The sequence below is a fragment of the Leptinotarsa decemlineata genome, unplaced genomic scaffold (assembly GCF_025532065.1).
Source record: "Leptinotarsa decemlineata unplaced genomic scaffold, Ldec_3_MD MMD2_tig00026328_RagTag_RagTag, whole genome shotgun sequence".
NCBI classification, from domain to species: domain Eukaryota; kingdom Metazoa; phylum Arthropoda; class Insecta; order Coleoptera; family Chrysomelidae; genus Leptinotarsa; species Leptinotarsa decemlineata.
In genome coordinates, this window is record NW_027412688.1 from 36877863 (window position 1) to 36903484 (window position 25622).

At 36.4% G+C, this 25622-nt stretch overlaps 1 protein-coding gene across 2 annotated transcripts; it reads left to right on the forward strand.

Annotated features, from left to right (window-relative positions):
* The first annotated feature begins 1962 nt into the window (after positions 1-1962).
* Positions 1963-23172, forward strand: LOC111502981 (uncharacterized). 2 transcript variants are annotated; one of them, XM_023157172.2, is made up of 5 exons: positions 1963-2112; positions 9504-9752; positions 12962-13176; positions 20354-20878; positions 22047-23172. In XM_023157172.2, exons 1-5 carry the CDS (start codon positions 2092-2094, stop codon positions 22246-22248), a joined length of 1212 nt encoding a protein of 403 aa, XP_023012940.2. In that variant the 5' UTR covers positions 1963-2091; the 3' UTR covers positions 22249-23172. The 2 variants fall into 2 exon arrangements, with proteins under 2 accessions (XP_023012940.2, XP_023012941.2); XM_023157173.2 differs by having other exon boundaries at positions 12965-13176.
* The last annotated feature ends 2450 nt before the right edge of the window (positions 23173-25622 follow it).

A 25622-nucleotide genomic window follows, 5' to 3' on the forward strand; every position in this document is an offset into this window, starting at 1 on the left:
TAAAATATTGAAAAAATTGAATTACGTTCGCGTTGAAATGGTAAGTATAAAGCCAAAGGTTTTTATTCATAAATAGAGCTGGTATATAGAAAAATTAGAACTCACCTGCTCATTTCATCCTCCATACTTCTGATTCTGCTTGCGTCCATTTCGAAAGATGATTTTTTTCTACTTTTGAAACTAAAGATACAAGCGATTCGTAACTTTCTATACCCTCAGTATCTTATGAAAACTGGTTTGTTCATCCACAGAATATGGTGTCTTTACTGACTGAAATATTTATACTCAAAGATTTATATATGTTTCAACAATTTGAAGTACCTAAATTTTAGGTACCCGAGTTTAACTTAGGCAATCAATGTTAAATGTGTACCTGTCAATAAATAAATCAAGAAACCTCAAAATAAGAAAAGAAGATAATGTAACAGCAGGTTTTCTTGCTCAATTTTAATAAAAGCTATACCAATATGTGTTTTGGAATGTATGTCTTTCTTCTTTCTTGTCGTTTATTATATGAATTGGCATTTTTATTAGTTCTTTTCATCTACACGTATCGTTTAACCCAATATTATTGCTACCTGGAAATGTATATCCCACAATCGTAATATGTTGTTAAAATCATCTTCAGCATTATATGTGTTCAATTATTTGCTAAACCAATGAATTTATTGATCTGCTCGCTGTTGAAGACGTCTGATTTCTTTACTCTATAACAAAAAATCGCCCTTTCAAGAAGTGCGTGGAGAAGTGGTTATGCTTGCATTTTTTTCACTAAAATGGCACTTTTCAATATAGATGATTCGACTGTTTCAAATTTTTGCTCTAAATAAGCCAAGGTAAATATTCGTTTTGAGGGCATCCGACGATTTTGAAAAAAATTTTGAGTGCACTTACGTACGAAAAAAAAATTAATTAATAAAAGAATGCTTGCATCAGTTCTACCAACTATGCCATTAACCTCAAAAACGTAAAATGCAGAGATATTTAACCGAAAAGCAGCTCCGTACATTTTTTTACATTTTTATTGGAAAAATGTTGATTGTTGAAGTGAAAAGTGTCAAGGAAGGAGGAATAAAGTGTAAACGTGACCTAGTTAATAAATGCTTGTGTTTTAAAATAGTTAATTTTTTTTCGGATTCGTAATCTACTCATCAAAATACGTAAATACATCCAAAATTTTTTCCAAAATCGACGGGTGCTCTCAAAAAGAATATTTTCTATGCCAAAATTACATCCTCTGTAACAGTTTTGCATTTCTTCAAATCCATCCATTTCGAGAACAAATAATAATCGTTTCGTACCTAAACTTTTCAAGCAATATAATTGTGCTGTAGCAGATGCTACTGCATTGGAAATTTCGTAAGAGGCATTTTCAAACTAACTATCGCGGCTGCTTTCCATAGATTACTTCGATAATTGCGAACAAAAACCGTGCAAACTTTAAAAAATCAAAATGTCAATCAACTTCATGTCAAATAGCTCTCAGCTATTTGGTGAAGAGGTGATGAAGAGATCCAGAAACGTTCAGCATTTCATTCACAGAGGTACTAAGTACAATTCAAGTGACTCAAGTTCACATTTAGTGATAAATTGATATTAAGTGAATTTTTTTTAAAAGTTATAGTCAATAAATTGAAGATTTGACTAAAATAAGCATGTGGGATTGCGATTGTTGCGATTGACAAAACAAAAGCGGTTTAAACACTAGGGTTTTTATCCATATTTCTTCAAATCAGTTTGAAGATCACTTGAAATTTAAATTTCCCCAATCTCCGGATCTCTTTTCCTTTACAATTAATGGGAAAGGGATTCAACTCTGAAAAATTCATAAAAAAAGCTGTTAGAATTACTAATGATTTATAGTTTTGCGACCTCTCCAAAAAGACGAATTTGTTACAAAAAAGCTCTTATTACTTCTGTCGCACCTTTTACCGGTGAATTTCTCTGATATTTCTGTCATAACCGTGGCAACAAAAGTGTAAAAATTCGCTTTATCAGCTATAAATAAGAGTGGGATAATCATCGCGCTGCACTTGTTTTGCAGAAGTGAGAGTGAAACAGTTTCTTCAGCACGGTTCAGCAGGAGGAAATATGGAGCTCTCGATGTGGACGGTGAGTATACAAACTTTGCGTACCTACTCAATATTACAGTACCGTCAGTAGATCTTTCCACTTGCATAATCAATCGATTTGTGTATCCGAAAGAAGTCGACAAAAAAATTGAAATGAAACGATGCGGCTATTGCTACAAAGTAAATGATTGGTGAATTGTTTTTATTTTTGAAAGTCACTATAAAACAATCATATGTTACGCTCTTGGACGAATTTCATAAAATTCGTTAGCACTTCATTAGATCTGTAAATACATTACATGTTGTTTTCCATATTCCAACTCCGATATCTGGCAATTTGAATGTAATAATATACGGGACATAAGACAGATTATTCTCAATTTGAGGTTAAAATTCATAATTTGAATATTACAATATACGGGACATTAGACAGAGTATTCTCAATTTAAGGTCAAAATTTATAATTTGGGACGTTAGGCGGGATATTAGACAGACTTTTCTCAATTTGAGGTTAAAATTTATAATTGGAATTATTTAGTGTGGAATACAATATGGCTTTTTTTCAGTCTGTGTCTGAAAATTACTTGTTTGCATAATCTACACATCTTTATATCATCATTTGGAAGATTGCCACATTTTTTTGTTCAAAGATGGAGGAGTAGAAAGCCAAAATCTTTCTTTCTCAAAAAATAATGTTTCCTAAATATATACCCCTTTCAATTTGAACTCAGCTGTGAAAACATTTTTTTGAAGGTAGTATAAAAGACATAAAAATTTAAGGTACTTATATAGCTCGAAGTGTACTTTATATCATACTAGCTGCTCCGGTAAACCTTGTTTTGCCACATGAATTAGGTATTTTCATAGGACAAAAAAATGTGATGGCAAAAATAAACAAAAAAAAATTTTCGTCAAAAATAATGTTTCCCGCTGAAGACACCCTTATCACTTAGCGGTATGAAATATACTTTACGATATATTCTCATACTTACTATTAAAAACTTTTGAGCCGTTTAAGAGGTGTGCGGCAACAAACATCGTGACATGAGATTTTCATATATTAGATTAATAATTGATAAAAAAGTTCCAGCGAAAATTGAATTTTATTTTTTTAAATAAAATTTATAATAAAAAAAAATCAGTAACATGACAGAATTGACCGATACTTGATGATACATTATGACCAGAGAATTTTGGAATTATAGAATTAATAATAAACATGATTTTCCAATTTTTCACAAAACATCTTACACCGACATCGTTATACAAAAGTAGAAGCTTTCAATAGTAGGTATGATAATATTCCACTTTCAGAAAACAATTTTCAGAGAGAACTGATTTTCATTAAACATATTGCTGTCAACGACGGTTACGAGGTGGATATCATTGACTCAATTCTATCTAAATAATTGCAGAAACAAGCTCTGAACCGGGTTTAAAGAATGATACAAAACATTATGAAACTCTAACTTACTTTGGTGATCCTACTAATAATATCGTTCGTTTTTTAAAAAGCAAAGAATTGGACGTAGCCTATATACAAGTTGACTTGTGGTTGTTATCCAAAGTTTTATATTGGATAAACACGAAAAACTTTTTCCAAAAGAATGAAGTTTACAAGTTGACTTGTGGTTGTTGTCCAAAGTTTTATATTGGATAAACACGAAAAACTTTTTCCAAGAGAATGAAGTTTACAAGTTGACTTGTGGTTGTTGTCCAAAGTTTTATATTGGATAAACACGAAACAACTTTTTCAAAAGAATGAAAGAACATGAAAGTTTTATACTGTTTTTTGGGGCTTATAGCCTTCCACAATCTGAAAAAATAAAAGATAAATTAATAGAGAATCTGCTGAAGTGTAGTAAAAGGGTAAACTGCGAAGTTCACCCCGAAAAGTTACCGCGTAATGTAAACAACTGGAAAGTCCAATTAGTCAGTAACTTGTCGTATACATAAATTTTGCCTACAAATTGGAAAAAAAACAATTGAAAAAAATAAATAAATTACCTTGCTTAAGTGGTTTACGTTTCGGAAAATAATCCTTTTCCGTTTTCAACGAGGTCTTACCTTCTAACGTGTGATTCCTAACACACCTTTCAACGTGTGATTTCCACAGAACTATTCGAAATACACTTGTTATGCCTGCTAAAAGAATATATGCGGATTCTTTGAGTTTTCTAATTTTTTCATGAGTTTTTTGGTGATGGTTTCTGTTTCACTCCATTCTATGGCGTGATCACCGGATGATTTTAGAATATGTTCCACTAACCCCGATCCTGCCATATATCTTCTCCCTATATATTCACGATGTTCATTATTTCTCACATCTAGGGACCTGAGAAACCTCTATATCCATCACGCGAATGTGGTTGAGGTATTGAAGACACCATCCTGGCAGGCCATGACGAACCCCTCAGTTTCCGACTCCAGCCCACTTGACCTGAGGAAAGCGAACATCAGGCGTTTTGATAAGTCAAGGTCTACAATGTTATTGAAGAACACCTCATGCATTGGCTTGTCCTTGTGTTTCCGCAGAAGTAGGGTGATCTTTGCGGCTTTCATCTGTCCTTTTTGCTGAATGCTTTCCAAGTCAGTGACAAAGTTGTGGTCACCTGGTTCAGTGTCGAAAACTATACCGAGTTCATCAGCTGCTCGGGCAGCTGCCCTAAAGAGAAATGCTCCAATTCCTGCTCTCTCATGGTCACGGATCATGCAGAGAAGGGGATCCGAACTCCTGACGACTTTACAGGCTGTATCCAGCACCATTCTGTCATGTAGACACTCCAAACTCAAAAGTCCACGGCCTCCCTGTTGTTGGGGGAAGTACAATTGTTGAACGGACGATTTGGGATGCAAACTCCTATAGAGATGCATCATTTTTCGGGTCTTTACGTCGAGTTGATAGAGCTCCTCCCGAGTTCACTTCACTACTCCAAACGAGTAGAGTAAGATTGGAACGGCAAGCATATTTGTTGCAGCAACTTTGTTCTTCCCCGACAGTTCCGATGACCAGATCTGTCGAAGTTTGTGCTGATACTTGCCGCGGAGAAAGTTTTTCACTGCTGTTACCTCTTGTGAGTGGCGTTGTTCCACCCTAGATAAGTATACGTCTCTCTGGCATCCAGATGGTGTAGGATGCTTTCATCTACGAGCTGCACATCCTCTCCGTAGTCCCGTATCTTCTTTTTTCAAGATGGACCGTTGCACATTTGTCTCTCCCGAATTTCATACCGATGGCATGCGTGCAGTCTTTCACCACCCTCAAGGACTGCTGGAGATCCTTCTCTCCAAAGGCACGAAGTCCAAGATCATCCATATAAAACAAATGGGTGACCTTGTGGCTCCGGTTCCCGCGGGTGCCACAGTTATACCCTCGAATATTTCTGAGCGCAACGGATAATTACAATAGTGACATGCAGCAGAGAAAGGGACTAAGGGAATCGCCCTGAAATTTATTCTGATTGGACTGACATCCTGACAAGGTGTTTTGTCGGGTAGTACCGCAAGACATCTCAGCAAATGCCAGGTTACTATTATTATATAATGTCAATTATTAATTTATGTATTCTATCAACCAGTCAACCAAGTAGTACTATAATTTCGAAAAAAAAAATTGATGTTTTGAAATGGCGCTGGAAATGAATTTTCATTGAAATAGGGTTGCCAACAGTGCAATAGCAAACGCCTTCTCTTTTGTCAAGTGAAATACGGTTCATAGATGTAAAACTCGTTCATGTCTCGTGTCATTAAGTAGTCGAAATATCGTAACAGATGCCTGTTCTTTATACTTTCTCTCAGGATGCTCCACGCATCGCGTGTTCGGTGACTTTTATGACATTTCAAAGATATTGCCACTAATCGAGCTACGATTACTTCATACATATGCCGGCAATAAAAGTTTAAATTACGGAGTAGCCACGATTTCAGAAAAACACGATCTTTACCCATAATTATAGTTTCGTCTGTTGATTATTATAAATAATACACGCATTCTGCTGATTTGGAAAGGAGAACCTTCTCTTTTGTCGTGAAAATGATCGGTCAATGTTAGACACCAAGAATGGTGACTTTTCATTCATGAATCAAAGTTCGACCCTTATAATAATGAAAATAAAGATAATAATACGACTTTATTAACCATAACGAACAGAAATAGTTACAACAAGTAGATATATAGCTGTTTTTCTCAACCTAAAATTAACAATAATTTTAATTTACATTGATTCATTAACGAATTCACCTCTGAAGAGATCAGTTGAATTATTTGCTGATGATACAATCATTATATACTCTACTACGATAGCCTGTTTCATTCTAAACAAAAAATATCTCTTGGGTTTTTTGCCAAAAATAAACCAGTTCGCAGCAAAAAATTATTTTATGAACAACTACAGAGATACATCGTCATAAATGCGAAAATACGAAACTAATCTATCTAGTAGGTCGTTATTAGCGATAGTGACAATTAAATTGGTATGACGCTGTCAGTTTGTGAATTTTCGAAATTGTTACTTTAATAATTCACTTGTTATTAAAATGGCATACACAAATGAGGAAATGGCTGATATGCATTACGTTCACGGTCTGTCGCAGGGGATTGGGTTAGAAGCTTCTAGAAGATATGCTGAAATGTATCCTCAACGGCAGCATCCTTCACATAGAATATTTGCTCGACTTCATCCACGATTACGAGAATATGGTTCATTCGACAAAAGAACGCAGGATTGTGGTCTCCATCGAGAAGTACGAACACCACAGCTTGAGGAAGCAGTACTTAATTTGATTGAAGAACAACCTACTACCAGTACTAGAAAGATTGCTTTTCAGCTAAATGTTGATCATATGACGGTATTTCAAATTTTAAAGGAACAACTCTTATACCTTTACTATCTGCAACGAGTACAGGCACTGTTATACCGCGAGACTTTCCGAACCGTCTTGAATTTTGCAAATGGATGCTGGAAATGATTAGAAGAAATTGTGACTTTCTGAAGACGATAGAATTCACAAACGAATGTAGTTTTTTTCGGGACAACATTATTCATTTTTATAATTACCACATATGGGCTGATGAAAACCCTCACGCTTTTGTGTAAACTAACCATCAAGAACAGTTTTCTCTTAACGTGTGGCTCAGAGTTATTGGGGATGATGTAATTGGGCATTATTTTCTACCTCCTCGATTAAATGGTGAGGCATACGTTCAATTTTTAAGAGAAGTGCATCCAGTACTGCTGGAGGAAGTTCCTTTGGGCGTCAGAAGGGGTACGTTTTTTAAGCATGATGGGGCTCCCGCCCATTTCAGTTAAGTAGCACGTCAGCATTTAACTGAAACATATGCAAATCAGTGGATAGGTCGAGGAGGACCACAGAACTGGCCCGCTCGATCCCCGGATCTCAATCCTCTCGATTTCTCTATGGGGCCATTTACAGCATTTGGTTTATCGTACTCCTGTTCGCGATGTAAAGGACTTAAGAAACCGCATCATCGATGCATGCAGGGTAATCAGAGAGACTCCAGGAATATTTGAGCGAATACGTGGCTCAATGCGCCGACGTCTAGACGCATGCCTAATGTCTGAAGGTAGACATATTGAACAGTTACTATGATTTCTACATGTTGTGTGTTTTATTAATAAATCAGTTTTGTTTATTATCCTTTAATCGTTTAATGCAGGTACTTTCTACAAAATAACAATAAATCCAGTTCGCATTTATGACGATATATCTCTGTAGTTGTTCGTAAAATAATTTTTGCTGCGAACTGGTTTATTTTGGGCAAAAAACCCAAGAGACATTTTTTGCTAAGAATGAAACAGGCTACCGGAAGTAAATTTTTAAATGGTAAACAAATAATAAGACAAAAAGTTACATTGGAAATAAATTTTAGGGGTTGCGTTTTCTACCCCTTACAACCATGGGGCAAACCAAATAAATTACTGGCTAAGTGTCTTTTTGGTAGTACAAAACGTCAGGGTAATTTCAACATTGTAACTTTTTCAGTGCTTGTGAAAAAAATTGTTATACAAATTTGATGTACCCCCTTCAAGGGGCTGTATCTTAACAAGGGATGCTCCAATGAAATTTCTTTATATGAAAGATCCTATCTTTTTTTTTTTGTAGAGGAATCACCTCCTTAAATGTTTTACACTTAATCATTGATGAAAATTTATCATGTACCAAACATTTTGAAATAAGTTGAAAAAAGTAGCACCCCTCATTGGAATTATATTCAAAATCAAGAATTATATTCCTCTTAAATTTTTGAAAAATATACATTTCAGTCTTGTATACTCACAACTGCATCATTTAATTTCTATTTGGGGATCAGCCAATAAATTATAATTAGTTCCAACGAAATCAAATATACATATAACATCAAAAATTGAACAATACCTATCACTAATGAAAGAATAAAATAATTCATTAAAACCAAAAAAAAATATCAATTTCAATAAAAATTTAAACGAGAAATTCCGTAAGATTCCAGACGCTGAACTCTACGTAACTCTACGCAACCTTATTTAGATAGGAAAATATCGCTATTCCTGTAGAACAGCAAATAAGGAACTCGCGTTCCCTGGGGTTTCAATACGTCTTCATTTTGCACGGTCTTGACCGAAGAATCGTCGTACCTAATCCAGCAATTGTAGCCGACGTGGAAGGCATCGGTCACGTCCAATGTTGGCATTTTTGCCTTCATGGTAAACGACGGCGAATAGCTTGTATTGTCTCTCTGTTGGAGACTGTGTTTCCGACGATATCAAAGTCGAATCAAACTTCAAGTCGAATTCAAAATCAAAAGCCTTGATAATCTTCGTGCAACGGTAGTTAATGTATTTGAAAAACTTCAGATGCAAAATAAGGATAACGGGAAGTTTGCAGAGCGTAATTTGTTCCCACGCTTCGACCTTCCAATAAATCCACAATAAAACCTTTAAAATCTTTACAAAATAAAACTATTAAATGCATATATAAATTATCATACTCGGAACCAATAGTGAATTTGTATAAACAAAAAAAATCATTATATTTGTTGTTTCATTCATTCAATAACAAAAAAACATTTTATTTAAGAAAAAACAACGATAAAATTAAAAATCAATTGGCGCTCCGGGGCGACTTCATTGATTCCAGTGACGCATTTGAGCCATTAGATGGATTTGAAGTTAAACCTCTTTCCATTTTACATAAAATCGATTATACAAGTTTTTGATGGACGCAGAATTGAAACAACTTCCAAAATATATATTTCATGACCCATATTTTTGAAATAAAAATCAATGATTACATCATCATGTGAAAACCAGTACCACGAACTTTTCCAAATAAAAGAGCCAATAAATGGATTTCAATAATATAAATAGACCCAATACTCGGTACTACTTTTTCAATGGAAACTCATCCAATACATCATCCTCTGTGTTTCAGGTAATATTTGTGATGTCTGTGATTCGTCTGGACTTGGCTGAAGCAAAATCCAACCCTGTAGTCATTCAGGACAGCAAAACCAGATATTCCCAAAAACTTAACGCTGTAGCTTCGACGCCCAAACCTGAATTTCCTTACCACACGTTTGATCAGCATCAGTCTATCCAACCAGACAAGCAGTACCAACCCCAGAACCATTTACCGTCATCCATACTGCAAATGCAACCACAAGTCAATTTGCAGCAACAGGTTAGAAGTAAACTATTGCATTCACATTCGGGGCATGGAGTTCACGTATACTAACAGAAACACATTTTAAATAATATGTTTGGCTGTATCTTTTTCGCAAAAATATTGAGAAACTATTTGTCAGGAAAACTTTCATTGATATATCAAACACCTCAATCTAAGGCGGTGGCTGGGGATGAACAGAAAAGTCCACCCCAATCTACCGCTTGGAATGAGGCTGGACACAGCAGATCACCTCCAACAGCAAGGGCACTTCCTGCGGCGGGCGCCAAGAGCTTCGCCTTGAATAAAGGCAAGGAACCGGCTGCCCCTGCAGGAAAGCTCCCTCACTTATGCACCTCCACGGAGGGAACTCCAAGAAAGTTGAAGAAGCCGCGCAACGACAGTAATATCGCTGCACCATCCGAAACCTTCGCGGAAACCACCGTGAAACACATAAAGGTTGCCAAAGAGGGTGTGTGTTCGGCGAGTCTTGGCCTAGACCTGCCAATATAAAGGAGATTTCTCCTAGTGACCTGTTTACCTTCCTGGAAACGACAGGATGGACGATGACCTAGGAGGACAACTCCTCGGGGGGATGTACAATGGGTCACATGTGGCCTAAGTGCTGTGAGTCTACACTCACCCTCCCTACTCTACAGATACCAGATTCAACGTGGCATGAGCTGTGTGGCACGTAGCGCCGTTCTTTTGAAACTACATATCGTTGGTATCCAGATCATCCAATTCAGACCAAGAGAATGTCGTTGGTGTCCAGGTCATCCAATTCAGGCCAAAATAAGTTGATAATCATTGACCTACAGTGCTCGCCGTAGACAGTGATAGCCTGACCAACGTCGTTCCCAAAGAAAAATGGACCAATGACGCCGTCAGCCTAAAATACTGTTACGTTTTCTCCGTGGGTTGACCAATAATTGACTACACTGAATAATCAAACTTAACTTTACTTCACTTTAAATACAACAAACACTTCAACAAAAACTTCAACTATTATTTGAATGTTTATGTCCATGGCCTTAGTAGATCACTTCACGTACCGCACTGTAACGTCCACTTGACTTGGGATACGCTCCTGGCTAGCTTTTATATATCGTTATCGAATGCAGTAGAAATTTTGCCGAAGTTTCATCGAAATCGGTAGCATGATTCTCGCTGCTTCTGGAGCGACAGTGAACATTCGCGCGCTCTTAGCTACGTCACGATTGGTTTATGGCAACCAGTGGCGGCCGGCGTTATTTTCTTTAGAGCATGATTAACAACAATACACACCAAACAGTGACTTATTCGGGGTACAATAGATGCCCTTGGTTGTCATGCCTCTACAGATACAGAGAATATATCAAACAGGTTCATAGAATTTTTATACGGGGTGCCACCCGACTTGAGCCACCCTTAATCATGGAGTTTTTAATACGACCGACCTGTATTTTTATAGTAATTTTTTGATCGGTAACATCCTCAAGAATTTTAGGAAAATTTCATGACTTGCCCCATTGAGCCTTTCACAGCGAATGGACACTATCAGCTGGTATTAACCCCAATCTGTGAATCACTTGATTTCTGCGAATTCAAAATGTATATGAAAAATGGTGAAAATGTCAGCATGTTTTTGAAGAAATGAAATTACACTTGGGACGATGAAAAAATGTAGGTACATGTAGCATCAACAAAATACGCGATAGAACACTCACTTTTATGTGCTGTCTGTTCAAAAAATAAGGCGAATTTTCATCTTTCTCAAGAAATATTCATTTATTCAAAGATTTTTATTTTGACCCCTTCCAAGTAGTCAGCGATTCGGTTTTGATCTCCTCAATTGTAGCAAAACACCGTCCTTTCAAAGGTCTTATCAATGGAAAACAGTCACAAGGGTCCAAACCTGGTGAATATGGTGGTTGGGGCATGATTTCGGAGTTGTTTTTTGACATTTGATCGAACTTGGCATTCTATTTTTGGTCTTGGCTTCCCTGGGCTCTTCCACCGGGATGGTTGTACTTTGGTTTCAATGTCATAACCATATAACTATGGTTATGGCCCTTTTAAGGAAATCTAGATAGCCGTTGACGTCATTCAACAATTTCTTAGCGATGCTCATGGGAATGTTTTTATGGTCAGCAATTTTGAAGAAACCTCGTAAATATTGATTTTAGGGTTTAATTTGTTATTTACTCTGAGTCACAAGCTTTTTCATCTTTCAGATCTGAAATTAGAGTTTCATCTTCGTATACACGTTTGTGAGTCGTAAAAAAAATCATAAACTTTTGTAATTATTTTGCTCGAATATTGTTTCTTTGGTTTCATAACTAAGCTGGAAGTTTTTCAACGATATTTACAAAATGACTGTTGAAGGCTTCAGCAATTTCTATTGGGTTAGTTACAAAGTTACAAATATGAATTGGAAACTTTAATATTTTTCCCCTTGAGTATTCCAATTTGTTTTCATATGGGAGAATTGAGTTCTATATTCAAGATATTCATGTTTGATATGCTCATTCACGAAAAAGCATTACTTTCAATTGCCATCTCAACAGCCTATATTTTGACTAGGATAAATATCCGAAAAAACTTTTTTCGACATTTTCTGTTTCGAATTCGATTTTAGAATCAATTCACAAAGTTTTTTGAGAGAAATCCATTTTCTGGATCACCCTGTAGTTATAAGTATGATTTCAATAGGATAATACGCGTTATGAAAAAGCAGATTTTACCATCAAATGAAACTTTTATCACAAACCTTGTTGGTTTGATGAAAAAACCTTATGGGGGACTCCATTGTATATCTGAAACTCTCAAGAATATTGAAAACAAATTCATCTCACGATATTATGTGTACATTGTGCGTTGAAAAAATGCGTATTTATCCGTATTTGAAATGTCAATGTAGAAGGTGGTCCAAGTCTTATAGAAGTTTTATGGAGACTTATTGAAAGTTCCTATTGCAACGTTCAAACACATCTCCAATATTTCTGCGTAGAAAAAAAATGCATCCCACAACAGAAATGGGATTTTTTTGCGGAACCGAAACAGGTCGAGTCGTTTTTTGGATATCGTTTAATAGTATCCGAAGAAAGTCAACTTTGTCATTATTCGACTCACTCTCTATTTCTTACTGTTTACGAGATCCTCCATAAATATACTCAACTTTAAATGATCCTGTATAACACAGAACAATCGAAAGTCAGCTAGTTTTTTATGAATTTTTTATACAGCAGCTTCAAGCTCCTGCTCAGCTGAATCCCCAGTCCCAGCAACAGATCCTACAACTGATCCAGAAGGCTCTACTTACAACCCAACAGAGTAATCAACCTACTGCCATGATCATCATAGCTCAACCAGCTTACGTTCCTCCAAACGTTGTTTATGCAGGCCCTTCTGGACAGACCCAGCAGTTATTGAACTATTTTCATGGAAATCCTCAAGCTAGGTGAGTCCTTGAATTGTGTTGTCTAATACTAATACTATTGATAATGAATAGGCGGGGATGGACACTAACACCTGAGGCCTTTGGTGAATTGCACCACCACCGTACCGAGCTACTGGTGCAAAACCGGCTGGCCCAGCAGCCGAGGCGCACCCAGAAAGAGGGACACTATTCTCCCTCCGATACCGATCGTGGGTCTACAGGACTAACCACCAGGTAGACTCAAAACTCGATTCCTGGTAGTCGAGGAAGGGGTCCCACAATCGACACGCTCGAAGGGATCAGAAGCAAGGTGGTGGGGTTCATAACCATGATTTGCCTACCGATGATAACCTTGGCTATGACAACGGACGCTTTGGGTGGACGCATGCATTGATCCGATAGTAATGAACCCACGCGAAGAGGGACCATGGTGAGAATGCATGATCTATGATGTGAAACACATGCGGAGCATACCACTTTTCCCGTCCAAAACCTTATGGATAACTTTTCCTATTTTCAACGGCAGGGCAATATAGCTCCACCCTAGCCTGCTTACGAAGTGGAGGGAGTGACAGTTCTATCATTAGTTGGCACGGCTTGAAAGGAGACTCGCATAATGTCACCAATGGAGATAATCAGAACACAAAGGGCGCCTCATAGAATTAGGCTCCTGAAGCCACAAGAACTGGCTTGTTTGGATAGAGAGGTTCATAGTGTTCCAACAGAAGAGGCTGACATCTGACAAATCAATACCTCCATCCAATCGTTTTCCGAATCGAAAGGACGAAATCCAGACCTTGCGGTACGGAAGATTGAACGGCGGGTACACAAGTTGGAGGCTAAGATCACATTAGTGAGATAATACGCGTCTCGCATTCAATGCGTGATGGATTACTGGGCGCACCAGCAGTGCGGCGAATAGCTGCCAAACTACGGCGTATCCATCACACTTTGAGTCAAAATATGCTGATGATCACTAAAGAGCACTGCCTTGATAGAATACGAATGCTAGTGGCTGCTAAGAAGTCACTAGTGAGGCGAGCGACAAGCATCGCGGTAAACCCTAATTTCCGCAAGAAATCTTCTCGCTTAATAATCCGCTAACGACAGATCAGGAGGAATCTTTGTGAAAGGTCGTTCATATACACTCATAACAAAGTATATGAAAGAGGTAACATGGAACACTGTCATCCTCAAGGGCGGGCATCGATGTTTCGGAATAAGACACTTGTCTTTTCGCCTGTTCAGCAACAATCTGGAAAGTTCAACACTCTGTATTTTAGAAATAATGCATTTCCAGACCTATATTTATATATTTTTTTCATAAAATCAGTTCCCAAACACGCCTTTTTATCTGAATTTATTGGAGCCTCTCGAGACCCCCTACATTTTGTTTTATAAGAGAGAGGACATTGTTAGATCAAGATCTTCAGATGATGTGGTGCTGCAGGTTTTTCCGGGTTTTCCTGCAGCTGAAAAAGCAAATGCGCCACTGGAATCAATGAAGTCGCCCCGGAGCGCCAATTAATTTTTATTGTTGTTTTTATTTTATTTTTATCGTTGTTTTAATAAAATGTTCATATTCTCTCCACTATAATTAAGAAATACTCTGTACAATGAAATATGCATCGCGATTTTGTAAATTGTTACGTGAAAATCTGAAGGTTTATTTGACTTTGTTATTACGGATTTTCATCAAGTGTAGACCAATTTTCAATTTTTGTACCAATCAATGTTTTGCAAAACCACTTTGAAAAAATGTGTATCTTTTTACAAATTATAGCGATTGTCATCTTCACAAATTAGAAATTCTCTCATTCGTTTCTGTCGACCGAATCGGTGGAATTTCCGATAAATATGCCACCATCATTCCGCGTTTTTAAACAACCAATCAAAATGCCACCATGAGACATATTAATTAATTGAATCGACAATGTAAAAAATGAAGTAAAAGTACCTACTCCGCATTTCTCTTTTACTTCAATTATTACGTTGCGATATTAGTCCCATATATCTAATGAGGCTTTAACTTTCATCTCTCTGTATTGTAAAAAAAGAAGTGCCGCCATCCGGTTTGGATACGGTAGATACTCGAAGAATTTGAAAGGAAACCGAACAATCGATTGATTTCGATCAACGGACATGATTAAGTTTTGATGTACTTTCCCATTTTTTGTTTACAAGTTTGTTTCGTTTCATCACTTCGTCTTGAATTTCAGTAATTTGACCCTTCCTAAATCGTAAGAATTCATCATTATAAATTCCTTAGGGAATTCTCATCAACAATTTGTTTTATTGAATGGATAAAAACTAAATTTGTGAATTTTTTAGATACTTAAACATGTAATTACGAAGTCTGTTCAAAAAATGAGGTGAATTATCTGATTTTTCTCAAAAAATACACTTGTGTCAGCGTTTTTCCCAATTCTCGAAGTACTACCTGGGCTGAAAAGTATCCGGTCTAACACATAGATGGCGCTAGTCTTATTACATTTACCGCTTTTACAGTTAGTACCAACCTTCAAATGACAGATCTATCGTAAAGTTGGACATTTTTGAGCGTACACGTACTCAAAACGTTTTGAAATACGCGCGCTATTTGTGTTGTTTATAGTGACTTAAAAGATTCATCTCGGCGCAAACATGGAATTGAATCGTGAACATTTTCGTGCGATTATTTTTTACAACTTTCGACGCGGATTAAGTCAGCAACAGTGCATGGATGAACTTAATTCAATTTTTGGCGATGAAGCTCCATCAAGGACCAGTGTTTATCGATGGTATGGTGAATTCAATCGTGGTCGTAGTTGGTCGTAGTGAAGGTCGTCCAAAATCAGTTATTGTTACGAAAACCATTGATGCTGTGCGCGAACTGATCGTCATGTGACCTGTCGTGAAATTGAGACAACCTTAGGCATTAGTGGAACCAGCATACATTTATTATTGCATAAACATTTGACTGTCAAAAAAATGTTCGCGTTGGATCCCACACAATTTGTCAATCGCTCAAAAAAAGGCTCGTGTGGATTGGTCGAAGGAAATGCTCAAAAAATACAATCGCGGTGTTTCGAAACACCTCTATGACATCGTAACAGGTGATGAGTCGTGGATTTACGCGTATGAGCCCGAAAGTAAACAGCAGTCGACTGTATGGATGTTTCAAGACGAGCCAAATCCGACAAAAGTCGTTCGCGCACGAAGCACTTCCAAGAAAATGGTCGCCTGTTTTTTCGAAAAAACTGGACATGTCGCAACCGTACCACTAGACCAACGCAGAATAGTCAATTCTGAGCGGTACACAACCATATGTTTGCCAGTTGTCTTCCAAGAAATCAGGAAAACCAACCGCCGAAGACGGATCACTCTTCACAACGACAATGCGAGCTCTCACACATTGGCTCAAACAACTGCATTTTTGAGCATCCAAAACATAATTTACAACCATGGTTTTCGTGTACATTTTATTCCATGAGAAGAATTTTTTCTTTAACTTAAAAGTTAACGAGTTCATATACACTTACTTCCATATCAACATGAAAATGTCTACCGCCGTAGATTTTTTGAAAATAAGGGTTTTATTCTGTTTTGTGTTATTTGGATCCCATGCACAAATAATTTTCTCTCCCAATACATTTCTTGCACTTGTTTCTTATATTTAGTTGTCGAAAGTGACTGTGATTTTATTTTGAATCACGAATGAATCCGAAACTGTTTATACACTCCGTGAATTTCACGATTTGACAATGTTGCTTATTTGTAATATTCCTATTGGTCAATCGAATAAAAAGCGGGACTAGGCCCGTGACGTCATGGACCTAGAAAATCCCAATTTCAATCATTAATTACAGGAGAACAACGGTATTTAGAAAGCTGAAACAAAGTGCACTCTTTTTCAATTTGAAATTACTATCAACTAAACTGTAAATCAAAAATCATGAAACTATTCCATTGCATGAATTGGGTTTTGAATTGCTTCCGCATTCACCGTATTCTCTAGGTCTGGCCTCCAGCGACTTTTTTCTGTTCGCAGACCTCAAAAAATAATCACCGGTAAAAAAATTGCTGAAACTGAAGCCTATTTTGAAGCAAAACATAAATCGTTCTACAAAAGTGTTATTGAAATGTTAAAGCGGCGCGTTGATAAATGAAGCTAATTTTGAACAAAAAAATGCGTTAACTTTCTGAGGCCCTATACTGTTTAGCCCATGAGTTCTGATATATCATTTCAAGCTCCCTCAGCGATTTGGTTTTTATGTCCTCAATCGTCGCAATACGCCGTCTTTACATGTGTATCTTCAATTTTGGAACAGAAAAAAGTCTCAGGGGGCCAAAACTGGTGAATCTAAGGCATGATTACGGTGTTGTTTTTCCACATTACCAGACGACAATAGGCGTCATAGAACATTAACATAATTTGGTAAAGCCACCAATAAAATCGCCTTTTTTTTAAAACAAAGACTTGCATGTGACTTACCGAACGAATGATAATTAAAGCAAAACACAATAAAGGGATAGATCAGGATTATATAAGTTGACTTGTGGTTGTTGTCCTAAACTTTATGTTGGTGAAACGTAGAGAACCTTTCCACAAAAAGTAAAAAAACAGAAGTAGTTTTTGAATGTGGAGATCAACTCTACATTTGCAAATCACATAACCGTTATTTAACGTTTTAACTTTCATTTCTCAAATTGAGATAGCTCTAGATATTTCTCGTGATAAATTCTAATGAGACACCAACAAAACCATGTGCAAGATGCAGGGAAAGTGACAGCCCAGCATAAATCAAACTCGTCGTCACTACCGCATGACTTACACTCCTCGAGTTCCCTTTTTTACTTTTACCGCGTTACTTTTCCTGTATTGAATCACGGCATCCTTTCAAATACTTCTTTTGCGTTATTATTAATAGCAATTTCTCATTTCACTGGCCGGCCAGGAGAATGTTGCATTAGTTTTACACGCACCATGATCACGGCCAAGGAGAGTTATCGAGACCTTGCTTCTGGACATCGCAGTATCTTGCAATTAGCGGTGATTTGCTTTCACGTGGTAAATTAATTGCTACAGGCGGTGTATTCTTATTGTGTTAGATGAACTACACACGGTTCTTGAATGATTGCATGGTGGAACATAATGGAAGTAATTGGATTCAATCGTGGACAATTCTAGACACGAGGTGGTCAAAAGTGAACGAAGAAACTTGGCTGGACTTGATATTTTTGAATGACTATGCAACAATCATTATTCACGTCACTCTGAATCCACTATGTGGCGGATGAGCCAAGATGATGGGCTAGTTCTTTTAGACACCCCATGAAATAATCATCAAACAAAAGAGTTCACTGAAAAGATTACGAAAACCATGAATGTAACACCAGATTTGTCGACTTATTGAAAATGCCAAATCTGCGTTTGACAATTTCTAAAATGAATTCTTTGAACTCAAATCTGTACAATAAAATTCCGTCAAACATAAAAAGTCCCAATTTCAATCAGTTCAAAATCGCAAACAATATTTTGAATGTAGATGTTTTACAGAGTTTTACACATTTAGTCACCGATTTGTGCTCCGACTGATCTCAAGTTTTCTTGAGCTTATTACTCGAGTTTCTCGTCACCTGCACTCTCTTTTCTTAGTTTTGATGATTTCTCTTATCGTCCTATAGGGTTTGTTCCAAGTCTCTTCGCCACGTAAGAGACTTTCCATCATAATATCGGCACTTAATGTGGTGTTTGTTTCACGTGCATACAGAAGTCTCGCATTTTCCCATCTTATACAGACAAAAAGGGTGTGTTCTACGTCGTCGTCTGCATTACAGTAAAGACAATCTGGAGATTCTGCTCTTCTGCGGTTATATAGGTACCTACGGAAACAACCGTGCCCCGACAGTGCCTGGGTGAGGTAATAGTCCACCTCTCCGTAGGTTCGATTCAACCAACTCTCTATTGCGGGCATTAATCGGTGTGTCCATCTACTGTATTGACCACTATCCCATTTTCGTTGCCAGTTATTCATCAAATTTTCTCTAGCGATTCCCTTGGAAATGCCTGCATTTTTCTCTCGATGACTTAGAGCTCTATTGGTGGAATTCCAGCAATAACACATGCTGCTTCTGCAGATATAGTTCTATATGCACTACATATTCTAACTGTTAATTTCTTTTGTAGGCCGGTGAGTTTTTGAACAATTTTTTTGTTTTGCGTTACTGTGTGTCATGATGGTGAACCGTACAAAATCTGGGAGTGTACTACTCGAGACAAAATATTTCTCTTGGAGGACCTAGGACCCCCCAACATTGGGCATCAGAATCTAGCTATCTGTCTATCTATCTATACATATCCATGATATGGTTATAAAATTAAAGCGTTTGCTAGAAAAAAAAACGAAATATTTAAGATGGCGGATTAGTTTGTTAATACAACCCATAAAAGGGGTGTTTAATGTAAGGTTCTACTGAAAAGAATAGAAATAAGGCAATGGCGTCATTCTGAAATTAATATGGCGGAATTCCAAGATGGTGAAGTAGTCTTTTATGCACCCTCATGACAAGGGTGTTGAATGAAGAATATAAAACATTTTACACTTTAAATATAATATAGTAGACCAACCAAGAAACAGATAATTAAAAAATAAAATGAAACAGATGAAAATAGTTTTTAATTTATTGATACATTACACTATAGAACTCTATGATATAAGAACTTGTCGTGAGATTTACAATGTTTAACTTAATCTTGACATAGGTAATTCTAAGAAAAAAAAAGTTTTTTTATGAAATAAATAAATGTGGCGATAAACTTTCGTATCGTATAAATTGTGTAATGCAAAAAATTGATGGGTTTGAAAAAATGTTTTCAGAGCTCGTTCAAAAATTAATTTACTGTCAGTTCATACCATTAATTTCAATGTACTAGATGAAAAGATGTAGAATGAAACTGAATGTAAGTTTTACCGCTTTTCAAAATAAAAAAAAATCTGTGTTCAATTATGATCTATTTTAAAGCAAAAACCGATGCCAGAAATCTATCAATAAAAGAAGATGTAGGTCTATTGATAAATATACGCCGCTTTCGAATGTGTTTTCAAACTACAATCAACTGCCATTTTCATTTTCTTCCTCACAATTGAATATTTGGAAAATTTTTGGATGGTACCTTATTTTGAAAGTCCGACAGTGATAAACTAATAAATTACAGGTACCAACTCCTCCAGGGCACTTCCCAGCAACAACAGCAACATCCTCAGCAACAGCCCATCCAACACTACGTACCACAGATCTCCACCTCCAACACCTTGGGAAGCTTCCAAGTCGCACAACCGTCACAGCAATACCAACAGAACTACAACCCCCTCCCCACTCCTCTGCCCCTAACCACTCACATGTCCCCCGTCCAACCCTCAGGGAACTACCACCAACAAACTCCCCTCCAGCTTTCTCAAATATCCCACCTAGCTCAGTTGACTTCCCAGCACTTTTTTCAGCCTTCCCAGCAACAGTACTCCCTTCCCGGTCAGCAGTACGACCTTGAGTCAAGACAAAACGGCCCGGAGCAGAATGTACCAGTAAGGTCCTTGCCTCCAATCATCACAGGGTTCGAGAATTTCACTCCTGAGCAGCAGTCCAAAATCAAAGAGCAGCTGAGCGCCCACTTTGGAGCCCCCCTGCAACCCCTACCAACTGGGGAGAGCCAGGAGAAGGATCCACAAGAAGGAAAGTTTGGGTGAGTTTGCTGCGAAACGGTTTATGTAGGTACTTTAACGTGCTTGATTCAACAATGTTATTCAATAACTCATAATACAATTCAATATTTTTTATTCCAATGAGGCATCGTTTCATATTTTTTTGTTTTTTCTAACTACTTGGGAGCCGAGACTTGGGACCCAACAATAGGAAATGTTCCTCAATTTGGGTTATTACAGCAAATGCAAGTTTGAACAAAATAAAGTTGAGTTTAATTCATGAGTTTTTCAAATTCACTTCGAAAAGTATTCAAATTGATGTTTCAAATGTTGGGTTTTCATTTTTAAAAGGATTTGTTTCTAATTCACATACTGGCAACAGCGCCAGTTGAAATAATTTATACGCACCTAGATATTCTACTTTAAAAAGGAAAATTATCTTTATAAATAAACAATTAAGGCAAAATATAAATTGAAGTTCAATACCACCTCCACAAGCTACATAAACAACAGTTGTTTTGTTATTTATTTATATAGAGAAAGATAGGTTGGGTGCAAAAAATGTCATATGTCACAGAATGTCTCGGAACTCGGAACATAAGTAAACAGAACAGCACGCCTCTGAAATATGTCATCTTTGTTTGTCTCATACAGGTAACAGATTCATTGTCCTTTATTAGCTATAGCCGATGTTGCCAAATGGTGAAATAGAAACGAATCCCTTTAAATGAATGCATTATTTCATTCCTCTTTTTTAAGTATTTAAATATTTTTTTTTAATAAAAGGGTTGGAATGATAAGTTTAAAATGCTTTGTTTTAGAGCTCTCGTATGAAAAATATATTGATTTTCGTCAGTGCTAGTTTGTACAGGTTCTTTGTTGAATGCAGGTGTAATAAGCTGAAAAGAGTCGAAAAATAAAAACTTGGAAAAAAATTAACAGCATCAGTGTATAGAGAATAAAATTCTCTATCAGTCAGTAAGACACATGACATTAAAACGGCAAAACTCTCATTTATTTTGGTTTCCTATCTCTTACCTATTTTGAAAGATTTGAAGGTCGTGAATTCTCATTCTGGAAAATAATAATAATAAATAATAATTGAATTTGATGTGCTTTATATATGGTTTAGGTGATGCGAACTTTTCATGAAATGTAACATCTGATCGATCGATGATGAAAAATATAATACCCAAATTTAATTTTCAGACAATATCAACAGAAATACAATTCCCAAAGACAGAACCAGGACACAGAAAGCCGATTCCAGGAATTTGCTTCGAAATATCCGACACTGAGCACCAGATTGAACATCCAAGAGTTTATCCCTAGTCAACAACCCAAAAACAATAGAAATGAGAGAGGCAGTAGCATAATGCGTGTCCCAAAGTCTTCATATACCAATTTGTAAACTGATTTATCGATTGGGTTTCAAAGGGATTGACCTTTTACTCTTCGAATGATAAACTTGATATGTGAAGGGATTGATTACCAACATAATCCTTTTTATAAGATATTGAAGGTTTCAGTCCAATGATAGAAATTATAGCCTTTTACACTTTACGAAAGACAATTATAAAATCAATATCATTCGTTGGTTCTATAAGAAAATAATTCATTCATCAAGAAGTAATAGCCAAATGTTTCTATATCAAACGAAAACCAAAGTTTCAAAAATGACTGTGGCGTCACTACCTATGTGACTTGATTTCCCTCACTTTCAAACCACTTTCCAAAGCTTATATAATTTTTTTAAGCAAAAAAAGTACATGAATGGAAATGCGACATAATTATTGAATGAGTACTACTCAGTCAAATATCTCTTCAACAAAATTCCAGATATACTCAATGTCTTTGTTTCGTAATACGAAATGCTTCTTTGAAAATCAGAACTACCCATAAAATCGACCTCAACGTGGTTTACTGCACCTTAATGGAAGTAAAGATAATAAAAAAAGGGAAGTAGAAGAAATTAACCTCAAAAATAGGTTGGGTTGGCAATGTCGCACGCACATTCATAACAACAGAAATACAGGAGAAAAACAAATTTTGCTATGTTCATATCATATATTAGTGATGTAAGAATCATTGGTTTTACTCAATTTTGAAAAAACTAGTTACTGATAAAAAAAAATTGATGTTGAAACCATGAAGCCTTGACGAAAAAAAATACTACTTCTTGTCCTATTGTTTGATTTGATATCGTAGGGATTCATTTCGGCTCAAAGTCCTTCGAATGTTATAAATCCTTTTGAGATTTTTGTAAGTTGTAAATACTCTGTTAGATTCGTAAGTTTTTATACCTGTTATAGTTTTAGATTGTTATTTATTTATTAGGTGGTACAATTAAATATTTTTTGTTGAAATCATTAGTAAATAATGTGTTTTCTTTCCTCCCATTTTATCTAAAATTACACTTCTGTAAAAACGAACTTCCTACTAGAAGTATAAGTTTCACTCATGATTCCAAAAAAACTTTACCTTCTCTATGATACATCATTTGAATAATATTTCATACCTCCATTACCCTCGTGGTTTCTTCATTGACGAAAAATTTTATGTTGAACGTTTCATTGAAAAAACATATGCTTTCGTTACTCTCCTTCAGGAAAATCAACGACAAATCGAAACAATGACCTTTAGCTCTACAATCATTCATCCGTTATTCTAAGCCTACCCATACATCATTGAAGTTGTTCGCACTCAGTAACAACGTCTGCAAAATGTTCCTCAAAAAACTGTCCATTGAAACTTGAAAACCTCCCAAGGGAAGCGATTCAACTAGCTGTAAAACAAATTTTGATTTTGCTAAACTCTGTTAACTAATAAAACTTTAAATCATCTATCAACTGTATCTAAGCTACAGATAGACCATAATATTACTGATAAGATACGAGATAAGTGAAAGGCAGTTAACTATCTTAGAAGAGGTTATAGAAGGCGTATCTAAATTGAAACAGGTGGCTCAGACCATATTTCTGGAGATGTGATGAGAAAATTCATAGAAACAAGTGATTTTTAGCACCTTGGTGCTAACCTGTCTTTCTTATCAGGATAAGTATCCATGGATTGAACACTGAGAAAGTTTTGACTTGTTTCCGTCTTCAACAGGATAAATTTCTGGTATCATAAACAATATGGGTTTAGAGGTAAAACTAACACAGCTGCTATTGATCTATTCACCAACATGTTACAACTTAGAGGTGGTAATTTTTTTGGTGTTTTTGTGTCTCTAGACCCAAGGAAAGCCTTCATTATATACCACTCACTATTACTAACTACTCTAGGAGATAAATAGACAAGTATTGTCATGATTTAGAGACTATCTGAATGGAAGAACTATGTGAATGGAAGAACTACATATGTGGTTGAGGGGGGTCTTCTTGCTCCATAGCTAAGATATCTCACGGAGTTTCACAGGGCTCTATTCTCGATCGAAAGCTGTTTATAATTTACATGAACCCAATTTCTTGATTTCCCTATGATGGAATAATGCGGCTCTAGGCCGATGATACCTGCCTGAAGTAAATAACTAACAAATAAAAACTTGAGATAGAGGGTAATTTAGACTCAGTAGAGAAATTATAGAAATACTATAAGTTGACTCCAATTAGCCAAAACTTAATGCGAAAAACGAAAAACAGAATGCGATCAACTGCATATCAAAATAGGAGACGAACCACCCAAAAGATCTAAGTTTATCAAGTATCCAGGTATGCAATGATAACTGATCAAAACTCTGAAGGATCGATTTTCAAGGTTAGTGCAGTAAAGGTATAATTTTTGGATAGTAGACACACCCCATTTCTATCCTGTCCAAAGTACCAACTATTGAATTGAAACAGTCAAATAGCGCAGTGTCTATAGATTCTTTTAATCCGTGTTGAAAGCTTGCTTGTATTAGTCATTTGAGTAGAAAATTCAGCAGTCTATCATAAACAACGTTTTCGAAGAATTCAGAAAAAATAATGTAGAAAGCAAACATTTCAAAATCTCACAAAGCGGTTAGACGAAAGCGGCTCTTAAATGAAAAAAAAATGGACTCGAAACTCAACTGTCGCAGAATAGCCAAATACTCACAAGTTACACAACAAACAGCTCTCTAACACTCTTGATAAACAGAATTTGGAAGATCTGGCGTAAAATAAATCTACTGAAAACAGTTTTTCCTCTTTGCAACGAAAATTTTGTTCCTCAATAAATTTTTTGACAGCATTCTTGTTTTGGTGAGGTAGAGGTGTTTTCAATAGATTATTTTTCTCTCTTTAATAATTTCGCATCTATCTTATCTGCTATCATCTATCTGCTTTAGATCCGGAATAAATTTAAACTCCCTCTAGGTTGTTAAACTACAGTCTTCTCACTCATCTGCAACTCATTAAATTTATATTTCCATTCATAATTTGTCGGTCGAGAAACAACAGTCACTCAACAATATAATACAGCACATTTGGAGCAACTCATAATTAGAATACTTCAGATCTATATCGACTGGTACTACTATAAGTGCCAGGAGTATACTTTCTGAGGGTTTGAGATTATGTAATAATTATTCACTACTTATTCACCAAACTCAAACACCTGTTCATGCAGCTGCAGTTTCGTAAGAATGTATCATCTTTCCCTCCAACCGATTTCCCGGAGTCTTTGAAGTCCACTAGATACTTGTTAGGACAACAAGAGGATTGTTCCGAATTCTTGGGGTTCTTGTTGAATACTCTTCATGAGCGAAACAATAGCAGAATCAATACTCCTGACCGCTCTGGATTGAATGATTCCGTACAT

Coding starts and splice junctions, on each gene's coding strand:
- LOC111502981 (XM_023157172.2), top strand. CDS start 2,092: ATGGAGCTCTCGATGTGGACG. Junction 9,753..12,961: donor AAGTCAATTTGCAGCAACAG/GTTAGAAGTAAA, acceptor TTTTTTATACAG/CAGCTTCAAGCTCCTGCTCA. Junction 13,177..20,353: donor CATGGAAATCCTCAAGCTAG/GTGAGTCCTTGA, acceptor AATAAATTACAG/GTACCAACTCCTCCAGGGCA.